This window comes from Ornithodoros turicata, chromosome 4, assembly GCF_037126465.1.
Source record: "Ornithodoros turicata isolate Travis chromosome 4, ASM3712646v1, whole genome shotgun sequence".
NCBI lineage: Eukaryota > Metazoa > Arthropoda > Arachnida > Ixodida > Argasidae > Ornithodoros > Ornithodoros turicata.
This window is the reverse complement of record NC_088204.1, coordinates 57,707,047-57,720,566: the sequence shown is the minus strand read 5'-3', so window position 1 is coordinate 57,720,566 and position 13,520 is coordinate 57,707,047. Positions and strand designations below refer to the sequence as shown.

Sequence of the window (13,520 nt, the reverse complement as noted above, 5' to 3'; positions counted from 1 at the left end):
AGCATATCCTAGCATTGTGAGTTAGCGTGGTCCCTCCAAGAGAGCCCCAAGTCGAGTGACTCCGAGTACAATGGACGCGTCACGCAGTCAGGGCTCGCAACCGTTATTTTTTTAGGTTTGGTTCAAGTTCCGGTTCAAGGTTATCGGTTCGGTTCAGGTTTGGTTTCAACGCAACCAGAATAACGATGTGAACCGATATTAATCGGTTCGAACCGGTTTACGTGTGCTGTGCTAATCAGTGTACCACAGGTGAGAGGTAATATCAGGTTCCGGCGATGGCTTGCTCCTCCTTCCTTCCTCATACTCCCTTGCCTCTACACTTCATATAGAAACGAAGAATCATGCATTCCCAGCAGATCATCCTTTACTGTACAGAAAAGTGCTGGGAAATGGCGTACAGCATACCATTGAACTCCATTGCATAAGGCTATCGCCAATTTCCAAAGAAAAAAAAAGGAGAAGAACGCGGTCAGATGGTAGGAGTATCCCAGGGTCGAATGCGCCAGGCAGGCACGCTGCTCGCCGTTGAAAAGAGGGCGCTCCTGAGTTTCCTTCCTCCATGCTCTGGGCAACGCGCAAACTTATTTCCCGTGGTCGCTAGAGGTCTGCGTTGCTTATGGATGTCACTATGAACTATTAAAATTTACGCCACCTTCACACTGTGACGCTGAATGAAAGGAAGCAGCCGAGGCAACAATGGAAAGTGTAGCTGTCGTGCAGCACATCTTTATTTACACCTCGAGTCACAAAAATGTACAGGGATGTCGTGAGCCTTTTACAGATGAGGCTGTAGGAGGTGTATGGATCCACCACTTACTTGGTTTATCAATTTGTTCGCTCTATGAATTCGGCAAGATTCCGAACGATGCAGGGAGGTAGTGCGCGGCAGTCGAGTGGGAACGTACGGGTGTTTTTACTGTCGGGCGAACCGGTTACCGCGTCATATGTTTTTGGATTCGGTTCCGGTTCGTTCAAGGGGAGAGAAAAAAATGTTTACGGTTCGGTTCGGGTTCGGTTTTGCAAAAATATAATGTTTTTTTTTACGGTTCTCGTTTACGGTTCAGTTCCGGCTTCGACCCCCGGTCACGCTCTTGTTTCTGTGTCGCGATGACAGCTGCACCCATTTCACATCTCCATTCTACTGTGAGTTGTGTGAGCCACGAATACCATGCGGCAAAGGGTACCGGAAGAAAGTGAGGACGCTTTCCGAAATTACCGCGAAACTTTTCTGAAAGCAACTAGTCTCTGCAATTAGGTACACATGAAAGTTACTTTCCTGGGAAGATTATTCAGTTACGGTTACTACGTACTTTTTCAGTAACTAGCTTCTGTAACTAGTTACTCCTAACTAAGTTACTTCCCAAGACCGCTTTTCACTCTTGTCTCTGTTCACGTCGCTATCGTGTAGACGCATCTTTCATAGTTGTTTTAGGGGGGGAAACATACCTGTAATCAATCCTTCCCCGGCTTCCTGTCTCTCAACCTCACAGGAATTGCAGAAAGGAGCACCCCCTTTTTCATCCAATATGTGCCCATATCCATCCATAGGTGTCCATATCCATCCGACCCCAAGGCGGGACATTTGGGGGCACCCATGTACTGCTCTTACTTTCCGGTGATTTTCTATCTCTATTACGCACATGCATTCATTTTTTATCGTTTACAACCTCTGTACAGCCGAGAGCGCACATCGTGTACTTTGACCCGAATGGATTTTGTTTACTGTGTCTTAATACTTGTAGATATGAAAGGAGAAGCTCTCTCCTCACTCACTAAATTGCTGAACTTGCACTTCCGCTATTCCATTAGTCATTATCGTCCGCGTCGCGATGATTGTTCATTATATCAAGACCATGCTCCCATCGAGTCAGCCTGATGAGCCCAGCGTCCGCAGGCGATCGCTGCTTTGGCTTGTTAGCCAACATATCGTAATCCCATTGGACAGATCGTGGAAAGCTGACGAGAGAGAAAAGGGCCACGTGGGAGTAGAGAACCCTTATTCTCGACGGCATGTTTTTGTATTCGTGGATACTTCCAGACAAAAGCGGGCCCAAACACCGTCCCCAAGCAGGCTTGGGAGACAGGGGGAGCACGACCGTAATACTGGGACGTGTCCCGCCTAAATCGAGAGGAGGTCCGGACACATTACTCTATTACCGTGTTTCTCAACCCCCTTTTCCTTTCTTTTATTTTTTGTTGCCCCTCGCACCCGTTTTGCCCTTCATCAAATCATTATCCCTCTCCCTATATTAACTCAAATTTTATTTTATGCACGCTAAAAATGTCACTATTTTATTCGTTCTTCCACGTTTGTTGGAAGCATTATTTGTTCGCGAGATAACCTTTCCCCGCACCATGCGCAGCGAGGAACCGTCGTCGCATTCGTGGCGTTGGAGATAACGTACAGTGCGCGGAAGCGTCGGATGTTACGTCACTGTCGCATGGTGTCATTCCCACCACGACAACCCATAAACACCCCCCCCCCCCGGGGGGTGAATCCGCAACGCGTTGAGAACCTCAGCTTTATTAGACCGCCAGTAGCTTTACGATATTGATTTTATTCTGGAGCATCCGGCGATGTACGCGGCCTTAATTCGCGTCTATCACATAGTAGCCGTCGAAGGCATGCGCCACTTAAATGAACTTGAAAGTTCCACTGCTGAATAAATCTCGCGTCTACAGAATCCTGCCAAATTTATTTCACCATTGCAATCCAATCCAACCCAATCCAGTCTCCCCTGAAATATTGTTTCCCTATGTGAAGCGGAAGTATCATAAAATTAATCTCTAGTTTTGAAGAGTATGACGTCGTGTGGTGCCCTCGCCGCAGTTGCATGGGATCCGTCTGCAAATAGACACACTGACATGCTCGAACGTGTTCAAATATTATCCGCTACGTTCATTTACTCAAAACTCAGTTTCATTGTTGCAGCGGGCACACCTACAGTCATTGCAGCTCAGAAGAAAAATACAGAGGTTGAAATCGAATTTTTTTTTACCTAATTTGTAATAACCGTCTCGGTATCGATTCCAGAACGTACCTTTTCCAACTTGCCCGCCGGTCGGCAAGACTTAACCACAACACAACATTCCTTCTTTATTGTGTATCTTGTGACACGTTTATATATTATTTCTTTTGCCGAAGAATAGGTTGGCGTCTAATATTGTATCCATTGATTCTGTAATATGATTGGGTAATGCCGTTCATACGTTGCTCACAACGGCCTCGTTTTGCGTATTTTGTAATATGTTTCGTCTTTTTTTATTATATAACGTCATTTCTAGTTATCGTAATGACAGCTGCTTGGGCCTGAGACGGGTTCGCAGTATTGTTGAATAAATAATAATAAATAAAGAAAAGAAAATTTACCAACGCGTCTGGCAACATTGTTCCTCGGATGTCCGTCTCCTCCCCTTAGCTACTTGTAGAAAATTCGAAAATTCGTGGAAGAGCGTAATACTCACTAACGGCATTTACTTACATGTTGCGCACTGCGTCTTTGAGTGCGGTTGATTTTTATGCGAAATAAATTGAATATTATTTTTCGAGTCCGCAGTGGCACTTTAATACTGTCGCTTTAATCCTGTACGACCCTGGTGTCGTTCCCCTTATTCAGGTGTTTTACGTACCATACACGCGTTCGTTTTCGAACAGTCCAATGAAGCACTCCGCTCACCACTGTCCTCTTTTTTACGCTTCATCGCCCACCGACTAGACGCTTTGCTCCGGTACCACGCCCTTGTGAGGCAAATCCCTCAGCAGAAGAAAGAGCAGAGACGCGTCAGGCTGCTTTGCGGCGTACAACACCAATTCACTGCGAAATGGCCGCAGATATCTGTCATCCAAAGGCACGCTATGCCAAGTAAACAGTGCTGTCGCTGCCACCAGTCGACCGGAAATGTGTTGCTGTGCAACTGGCAGACAAGGGATTAGAATCACTACAAATCCCTCGTGTGAAAAGAAGGGTTTCTGTCTGCTGCTCTACCCGGTCTTTCTCAGATGTACTTTCTTTTATAAATCCCTACTTCTGTCACACCTTCCTGCGTGCCAGTCATTTCTGCACAACATGAAAGCTGACCTTGACCACCGAGCACGCATTGCTCCAACTGCTACTTGGGTCATTCCACGCACAATGATTCAATGCTGCTGCTCGACCCCCCGGCAGTACGATTCGAAAAAATTAGCATGGATATCCTGTGACGTTCATAAGCGTTTCCCGAAGTCCAACTGAAAGGTACTGAACCTTTCTCGGTCTACGCGGTTAGTGTTTGCCGCGAACACGAAAACAGTGCTATATGAACGAAGGAGAGAGGGAGCCGAGGAGGCGGACTTCATCCGTCAGATGGGTTCATGTCGAGCGTGTGTTTCTTCCATGTTTGCGATTGTTTTAAAGTACTCTGAGGAGAAGGTGATTTTCATTATTTTAAAACACTCGTAGTGACAGCAACCCATATAACAAAAAAAAAAAAAAAAAGAAGCAATGTTTGGAAGGGCGTCTAAGCGGCAGTAGATTTTGTTGCATTAAATCCTAGACGTGGCGATTTTGTCAAAGTGTGACGTTTCCTAGGCCAGTTCTGCAAGTGAAGCGGGCGACGGAAAACAGTCAATAGGTATAGAGATAGAACGGAGTTCGAAATAAAATATACAGGCCCTATAAATGCTAGCGCCGGCATGCCGTGCTCGCCAATTACACAATGCTGGTGGGACATTGTGTTATCTACATAGAAAGATCTGAAGATCATTGAAGTCAGCTAAATTTCAAAGTGATTGAACACTGCGGCACAAAGTTATAACAGGAAGCGTGCGATTGCCGTAGTCAAAACCACCAAAACGGCGGTGTTACGAAGAGCAGTTGAGACCCTGCTCCCGAGACGGCGACGTGTTGCACATGCCTGCCAGTCGAATGGGACTGCGGTTGTTCGCAACTTGGTTGTGGTTTTCATTTCACTTTCGTGTAACTGTCACATTTTGTTCACGAAATGAGTAACGTCAGAAAAGAAATAGCCGATGTAATTAGCAGACGACAACCAAAAGGGACATCGTCTGCTAATAATAATAACGGAGATGATCACATAAAACGGAGGTGTCTCTGTAAAAGAGACACGTCACCGTCTGGGGAACAGCGTCTCAACTGTCCTTTGCTACACCGCCATCTTGCTTGTTTTTACAACGGGGACCGCACGTTTCGCGTTATACCTTTGCGCTGCAGTACTGAATCATTTGGGATGTTTTCATGATTGAATGTGCTTATGAGCTTTATATGTACACAGCATAATGTATCTGCATTGAGTGATTGCCAAGCATAGCATGCCGGCACGGGTAGACCTTTATAGGGTAGCACGCTGCATATAAAGTAAAAAGAACATTCTTCTTTGTTTGTTTCTTTTTTTCATAACCGCGAGAAATGAATTTTTGCGTTCAACATAGAACACCGAGGCGTGCGCGTACTCCTGATGAGAGCAAGTCGTTGGCATTGACCAACATGGCGCTACTGTTTGACAGCGCAACACCACCATGGTCTGGGCGGTGTAAACCTAGCCATACGATAATGTCTACCTCAGTCCACGTCACTATTGCGCGAAATTATCGCTATCCATACATGTTTTGGTTTCGTATAGAGATGCTGCGTCGAATTTACGCGGGAAGCACGCCCACAACGTAACGGTGATTTATGCACACCACCAGCACCCCCCTTGGCTTTCTTTCCTCTGCACACCCTACATGGGGTGTCTTTGTTATTTCAGCTATAGCCACATGTCGGCAATGATACCTAAAGCTGTTACAACGTAAGTCTAGTAATTAGTCCCTCCTCAGTTTTTTGCTACAGCCCCTCATGCTTTCGATTTTGGATAACCACTGCACACCAAGCCTCTTGATTTTCGCTCTTCATTGCTACCGAAGACTGAAAAGCGGTGGATGAGTAATAGAATGTCGAACACACGAGTAGGAGGCACGCTAGCTGATGTAATGAAGTTGTAGGCGGCGTACACCTCGAGCACGAGGGGTAAGAGAAAACACACACACGAAGCGACGAATCTCGGCCCTCCGTAAGTGTGTTTTCTATTGCTCCTCATGCTCAAGGAATATGTTGCTCACGAGTAATAAAAGAGTAGGCAGCAGTCCGAACCGAGTTTAATCAACAGGTAAGAGCCAGTGTTTATTGGGGACTGAATTTTTTTGCATGACACGATGCATTGCAACAACATGGGAGAACAGTAGAGAGGCTTTTGGTGCCTGTGAGACCCTCGAAGCTGTCGTTTGCATTTTTTTTCCTTACATATCCAACCCCCAATAAACTGGTGCAACTACTTGAGCTTACAGACTCGGGCTTTTTGAAGCGACTAATCCTCCTATGAATAGGGGGATTAGAATCTCTGAATACAAGGATTGTGCAATATGAATACAGGGCTTATCCTATTTACTCGGCAAGCCGACAGGCTGAAGGTCAGATGCTGTTGGTTCTGGGCCACCTGAAGATGGCGCTTTGGCTACATGACGTCATCGCGCCTGGGCGATCACGACGGGAGAGAACGGCAATAAAAGTGCAAAGTAGGGGGCACGGCAGGGTGCAAAAACGGGGTAGTTGGTATGCATTAAAGGAGCATGGAAATGATCGGAATAAAATATGACGGGAGAAGTAGAAATTATGATTCTGAGCCCTGTGATACATATTCGCACAAAAAGTTTGAGCGTAGCGCGCAATCCTGGAGCGCGAGGGAGCTTTGAATCTCGGCGGCAGAAATGCCCCCTCACTCGGCTGTCAGCCGCTGACGTCATGTGACCGCGCCGCCTTTTTCTTTATTTTTTGCGATTTCTCCGGCGCGCGCTGGCAAGCCGACTGGGAAGGAAGCGTTGTTGCTCATCGGACGCCGTGCGAAGGACAGGTGATGAATTGAACACTCTTTAGGCGACACGTCTGCTCTTCTCGACGAAACGTTTTATGGAGTTGGAGGCTAAGTTCCTCGAGCTTCGATTTCGCCACACGACTGTACCGGAGGCTGGTAAGTGATGCTGCTAAGTGTGAACGAACATTCGGATTGAAATATAGTGCTTCTTCTTGTTTACAAATGCATAGTCATGAAGACGCGGCGCAGTGACCAGTGTTTTCACTTGGAGATGTTGCCGACCATCATGACTTCTCCGTGTTGTGGTCAACACTATGGGCTCTGAACCGCATGGACACTGGCATCTCTGAGGCGAAAGAGCGGACCGATGAACGCATAGCTGTGTAACATTGCGCTTACCATATCTTAGTGATACCAGGAGCGTAACGTCTCCACAAACACTACAACATGAATACCAAAATAAAGTTAGTAAAGTTCATCTGCTAGCCATCTGTGGGAAACCCCAAAATACATGGTCAAATAATCATTTTCTTTTTTGAATGGTCATACGCAGAATACAACACTGGCACATGGAATAAATCTCCAACTGACAGGAACGTATTTAGTCGTATCACATATATATATGCTGCACACACAGGCACAATACTGTTCACTAATGAACGACACCTCAGCACAATCGGAACAGAAATCACAACCGCGTACGATCCACCTCAACCCGGGCCGTCACTGCAACACAGAGGCCTGGCTACACCTTTTACACTGCCCGCAGTCTTGTTTTATGCAAAACTTACGAGACAAATCATGTAAGAACGCAAGTGAATGTCAAACGCAAATAAATAGCAACAGCGTCTCAGTCGGTAAGTTGCCATGATTCCTGAGCTAGCAGACGATTCTGGCGGGGAGCGGACGCTTCCGGCAGCCAATGAAGTGCTCGGACGCCTGACGTCACCACACGCCTGACTCGGCTTGGGGGAGACTGTCGCCGCGGAGCGCATTCTTCCAAACTAATTTTCTCAGGAAATTCGCGCTTTTCGAAGGAAATATTTTCCGTAACAGTTTATGAAGGTAGTATGTTCATATCAAGCGGTGAAAAAATATATGTTCCAAATGATTTCCATGCTCCTTTAATGGGTGAGGACAGCGTGCTGCGGCGGGGCGGGGAGGGGGGGGGACCGCAGGGAGCCTTATAACTCTGGGTATAACGGCGATGCTGATTTTGATATGCGCGGCGGCGGCAGCGACACCGTTGTAGTGCTTTCGAGGTGGAGCAGAACTTTATACCGGCGATGCTGATTTTAAAGCACGCATTTTTTGCGATTTGAAGCTCGGGGCGTATGTATTAACATAGGCTCCGCACTACATAACGGCGCCGCGTTCCAGCGCATAATTTTAGAGATATCAGAATTTGCCGTTCTTCACACATTTCTACCACCTTGTATGCCATGTGCACCCAGAACTATGTAGCAATGACAGCAGCACATTCCTGGCAACACGCAGTTGTGAAAAATATTCACACCCTGCATCATAATTCATTTGAGACCAGCACCTTAAAGCGACCATCAAAGGATATTTAACAAGCCTATGGTCAATTTCAATTAGTTTCTCTTTACTAAAGCATTCACTCTCTGAAATATAAAGTTGAAAATGGTTCAAATGGCGAAACTATTCCATATTAACCACGGGTGTGAAAGGCAGCTGCTACGACCCGCCTCCGAGGCGAACTGGCCGTGACATCATACACAGAGTATGTTGCCGATTCGCGGACGGGCTTTTGCGAGCAAATTGCAAAATTTGCAAGCAAGCTTGCATACTTCGCCATGAAACATGTTTTAATTTGATCTGGAGACAAGATTGCATCTAACCGTTGACACAGAATCCTACGAGGAATGTAATATAGTGGTTGACTAAGCGCATTCTTTTCACGTGCACTGGACTGCACTACTCCACGCAAGACGGGTTTTCGGGAGCTGCACTTTCCAGCTGAAAGGAACTTTATTAGTAATGCCTTTCTTTTCAACAGGAAAGTGCAGCACGAAAATAACCCAGTTCAGATCTGGTGCAGGAGGTGCAAGCGAAAAGAATGCACCTACTGTCAGCGTGGTTACCGGAACACGTTTTCCTCTCTGAACTTCTTCCTCAGGAAATGTTTCCGTCTGTGACCGTTTACGAACTGCTGTGTACCGAACGATTCCTAGACGCTGTGTGTGTCGCATAATCTCTTCCTCCATCGCTGACAATTTGCCCTTCGTCATATTTCAACTCATTTCGACGGCAGATATACGAGATCTTTGTTCTCCATACCGAAACCATGCACTCACGTGGTCCCGCGGGGTGTGTCCTCCTCGTCGTTCACATTTGGCTTAGAGGATTGGATAGCGATGACGTAAGCTCGCTTCCAAGGCATCTACCCGGCGGTCACGCTCCGCTATTTTTGCCTGGTAACTGCGCCCCCGTCGTACTGAATACGGTTAAAAGTCGATGTGTGTACGATAGTGAGGGATCATGAGAACGGTTTCCTGCAGAGTACTTGGAATTCGCGAAAATCATTTCACGATCCCTTTAATCGGTCGCATGTCTACCGAGCTACCGACAGTCGGGGCACTCGTTGAGAAGGGCACGTGACAAGACACGTGCACGGCGCTCTTCGCGCGATACATGAAGGCCACAGCGTACGTCACGTTCAATGTGTCACGTGCCTGTCTTTTTTAATTATCCACCACTCGTTAGCTCGTAGAACTCAGCAAAATGAAACTATGTTGTGATCTACTTCATTGTGCAGTTCAACGTGTGATAGGAAACCCACAGCTTCCCCATGAGTTCAGGACTTCAATGCTCCACACATATATGCATCAGGGAGAGCTATATGAACATTTCACCATGTCGGATTTATATGTTATATTTACACGTTGATATTTATATTTGTATGCGTATGCTTTTATGTGTATATTTGCAAGGAAACCATGGTGACCCTTACGGTTGCAACAGCCATGTAAGCATTAAAAAAAACTAGTTTTGTGAACATATGCTATCAACGCATTTTATCCCGGTGGGTATTTTGCCATGACTTCAGAGCACTGTTATCGAATTTAATTCGCGAGAAGGTGAATTTTCCCAATCGAACTCCGAACTTTGCCAAGTGCAGCTCACGTTTCTGCTTTGACAGAAACAGAAAACGCATGCCGGATTTACCCCATTCTATTGCAAAATACATTCACTACTACAATGGTGATAACCGGGGAGCGAAATTGCGAAAACCGCTGTTTGGAGGCGCGTAGATCTCAGAAAGAAACGACGCGAGGAGGACATGTACCTGCCCTTTTGCTTTTCCTTTTCCAAGCTTCTGCTGATGACGGCAGCATTGTTTCAACGAAAAGTTATCTGAAAGAAGAGCAAGAAGGAAACAGGAAGGGGCGGGTGACCATTTATCTTCAGCCGCATCTTGCAGTAACTTGACGGAGATCTGAGCGCGGCCGTCAATTTCTGCGTCTACAGAAATGACTGTTTTAGCATTGTTTTAAAGCCATTACCACAGAAGTAGTGAATGCATTTTGCAATGCAGTTGGGTAAACCCGACGTGCAATTTCTGCTTTGAAAAAAAAAAAAAAAGTAAGAACGAAGAACAAAAAACGGGAGGTTGACTTGGCAAGTTTCGGGGATCTATGGAGAAAATTCAATTTCTCGCGAATTAAATTTGATAAAAGTGCTCAGAAGTGACTCAGAACAAGTCGATTTTGTCTGTACGAGTCTTTCTTTCTTTCTTTTTTTTTCTTTCTTACGTCAGGTAAAACACCCCGTGTATTAAACCTTTGTGGACTGTCGGATTTTATATATACATTTTTTTAAAATTCCGTGTTAGCGCCGCGAAGCAACTGTGGCTATGAGCGGTGTACAGACGTGGACAGATTGAGAGAGTACAGCAGGAAGGAGTGGGCGACAGGAGGGTTAGTATGCGTCCTGGGCCGACTTCAGGGGCAACTGTGCCGACATTCGTCTGGAAAGTCCTCGGAAAACCCAGGGGAAACCTCAGACAGCACAGCCGGTGACAGGATTCGAACCTGTGTCACCTCCCAGTCTCGGCGTGGAAAGCAATCATCCTAACCACTATGCTACGGGAGCTGGTGCTGTCGGATTTTAAATCCCGGATTTGATTTCAAATCCGGATTTATATCCACAAAAGAGACTGGCAGATTTGGTGTTGCTATGATAACGGCTTCATTATGAACATTTGGATTTCAGTTGAATCACACTTTTGCTCAGGGATTTATATTTCGATTGAAGCACATGTTTGCTTAGAGATTTGGTTTGAATCACGTTTTTTCTCAAAGATTTTAATTTACATAAACTGCGATGGAATTCAGCATATATGCATGAGCGATGTGCACGCTTGGGCGACTGTGGCGCAACGCTCGCTCCTGATCTGGCTGCCTGTGTTATACTTCGTAATATAATGCTGACACTAAATCCAGTACACTTCAATATCCGGCGAATAGGCGACTGGGAAAAGCTCAGCGACTCTTCGTAGGATAAAAGGTTGTCCTTCGGCGGTACTGCTAGAACACTGCAGGAACGGTTTTGCACGCCGCTTACGTCTGTTTATGGCCTATACTTCAAGCGCGAAAAAAGAAAAAAAAAGCGCCTATCTTATCTTTCCAACTCTCCACCAAGTGCTGTATCATTATATACTCATCTCCCATATCTTCATTTCACATAGTTCTTTGCATTGCATAGTTTTGCATTGCATTGTGCATTTGCATAGTTCTTTGCATTTGCACATTAAGAAATGTATCATGTGGCAGGTGTACCATACCAAGACCAGCGACAAGGAAGTAATAAGCACTGCGTTTCCCGCAGCACAATCTTCGTCCAACAATCAAATCCTTTCCTTTTTCTTTTTGTTAGCGCAGTATATGCTCATTGAAGTAGATGTCTTTCATGTTCCGCCTCCATTTCTTAGTTACGTAATTGTTGGGAATCCCTTTTAGTAATTAGGTATTCGCTGTAAAAATCCGAGCTTCGAAAACTGCGGTCGATCTGAAACCATTCCAGAGCTGTTCAGCAGTGTCAGTTCCTCTTCCGGATTTGCAATGGGCTTGAAAAATCAAATGCGGATTTAAAAATGAATTTGATTTCGCGTGCTGAAAATAAACCCGCATTTAAAAAGATTTCATATACTCGAACAAAGTTAAATCCGGGCTTGATTTGGATTTGATTTAGCGCCTTCTGCAAATTGCGGATTTAATTTAATCCGATTTCTTCCCTCAAATCCCGAACACTGCACTCTTAAAAAAAAGGGTGTATTTCAACTCATTTTCCTTGCCACATATACCACTCCCTTTTGGAGTATACGGTTATTCTCAAAAAGGGGTCTCCTCACTCCCTTCACACCCTTTGACTCCCACTGGAGAGTAATATTTTCTCTCCAGTAGGGAGTTAAGGGGTATCCTCACACCCTTCAACGAGTGAGGAGAATTCTTTTTTAGAGTAATTGTACTCTTCAAAGGTGAGAGATATATGTGGCAAGGAGTTAAAGTACACCCTTTATCTAAGAGTGTGGCACTGTCCTAATTGTACTTCGCGGTATTTGATGCGTTATTGTCTCGACTTTATTGTCATTGCTGTGCAGGTGCGTGAAATGCGTCACGAAAACATCAACCCCTTCATCGGTGCCTGCGTCGACCCGCCTAACATCTGCATCCTCGCCGTCTTCAGTGCCAGGGGAAGTTTACAAGTGAGTTCTTTCCTAACTTTCTCTCGCTGCTCGCGTAGGATTTTTTATGCATTTCTCTTACGAATGAGTTTTCCTACTGTTTACTGCTTTCTTTTTACTGATGTTTCCTACTGTTTACTGCTTAATGAGGCGGACTGACGTATAGCTTTCCTCTAAGATATGGAATGCTCAGGCAATGTGTTTTCTGCTACCCTTGGAGCTCCGTTCACGCTAGACTGCTTGTTGGCTTTGCACTAAAATTTAAACGCATACACTGCTAAAATCTCGGTTGAAATAGCGCGCCGGCACGGCCTTGCCGTCTTCATAAAAAAAAAAAAAGGAAAAAAGACTACGTCTTTCTTTCTCTGCAGAGGGAATACTCGCCCTTCAAGGAATAATGCAGTAAAAGAAACCTACCAAACATTTTTCAATGTGAATTCGCATTAACACCTAATGACGCCGTTTCCGCGACTAATGGCGGACCTATATCTTATTTAAGCGTGCATGCAGCCGGCGACCTTAACGGGGCAAACCTTCGTTTGAATTACTCCGGCTGGTTGATGCTGAATACGTGCGTTCTTGCCTGTAACTGGGCATTGATATTTGACATTCCACGATGCCCTGCATGATTCATCCGCGAGTCTGTTGACAGCGCCTACGAGAAATATTTTTGCTCAACGATATTTTACCGTTGCGCCCTCCAATTTACAAAAGGCTCTTAAAAATGAGTGACGTGCGAGCGATGACCCCCAAGCGGCGCGACACGGGCGTGGTACAGTCTTGTCATTACACGGGAAGCTCTCATTGATATTTCAAAATTCGTCTGCTACGCACAAGGCGCGGCACTACGTTTTGTCTCACACCAAAGCCGCATACGGAGAGCGTTTGGCCGTCATTTAATCTTCTAGGTCGAGGGGATGCCAGAGTAATCCATACACCGCCCAAGAATCTTAAATCCAGATGGATC

At 45.7% G+C, this 13,520-nt stretch overlaps 1 protein-coding gene and 1 long non-coding RNA gene across 5 annotated transcripts in view; both read left to right on the top strand.

Annotated features, from left to right (window-relative positions):
• The window catches only part of LOC135391614 (guanylate cyclase 32E-like), a 548,591-nt gene that overhangs the window by 480,777 nt on the left and 54,294 nt on the right, over positions 1 to 13,520 (top strand). For all 4 annotated transcript variants that reach the window (XM_064621932.1, XM_064621934.1, XM_064621933.1 and 1 more), the window contains one exon: positions 12,470 to 12,574. In XM_064621932.1, coding sequence (XP_064478002.1) covers positions 12,470 to 12,574 — 105 coding nt within the window. The remainder of the gene's footprint in view (positions 1 to 12,469; positions 12,575 to 13,520) is intronic.
• On the top strand, positions 6,854 to 7,699 carry LOC135391616 (uncharacterized). The gene is made up of 2 exons (XR_010422059.1): positions 6,854 to 7,002; positions 7,077 to 7,699. It is a non-coding gene; the product is annotated as an uncharacterized LOC135391616 (long non-coding RNA).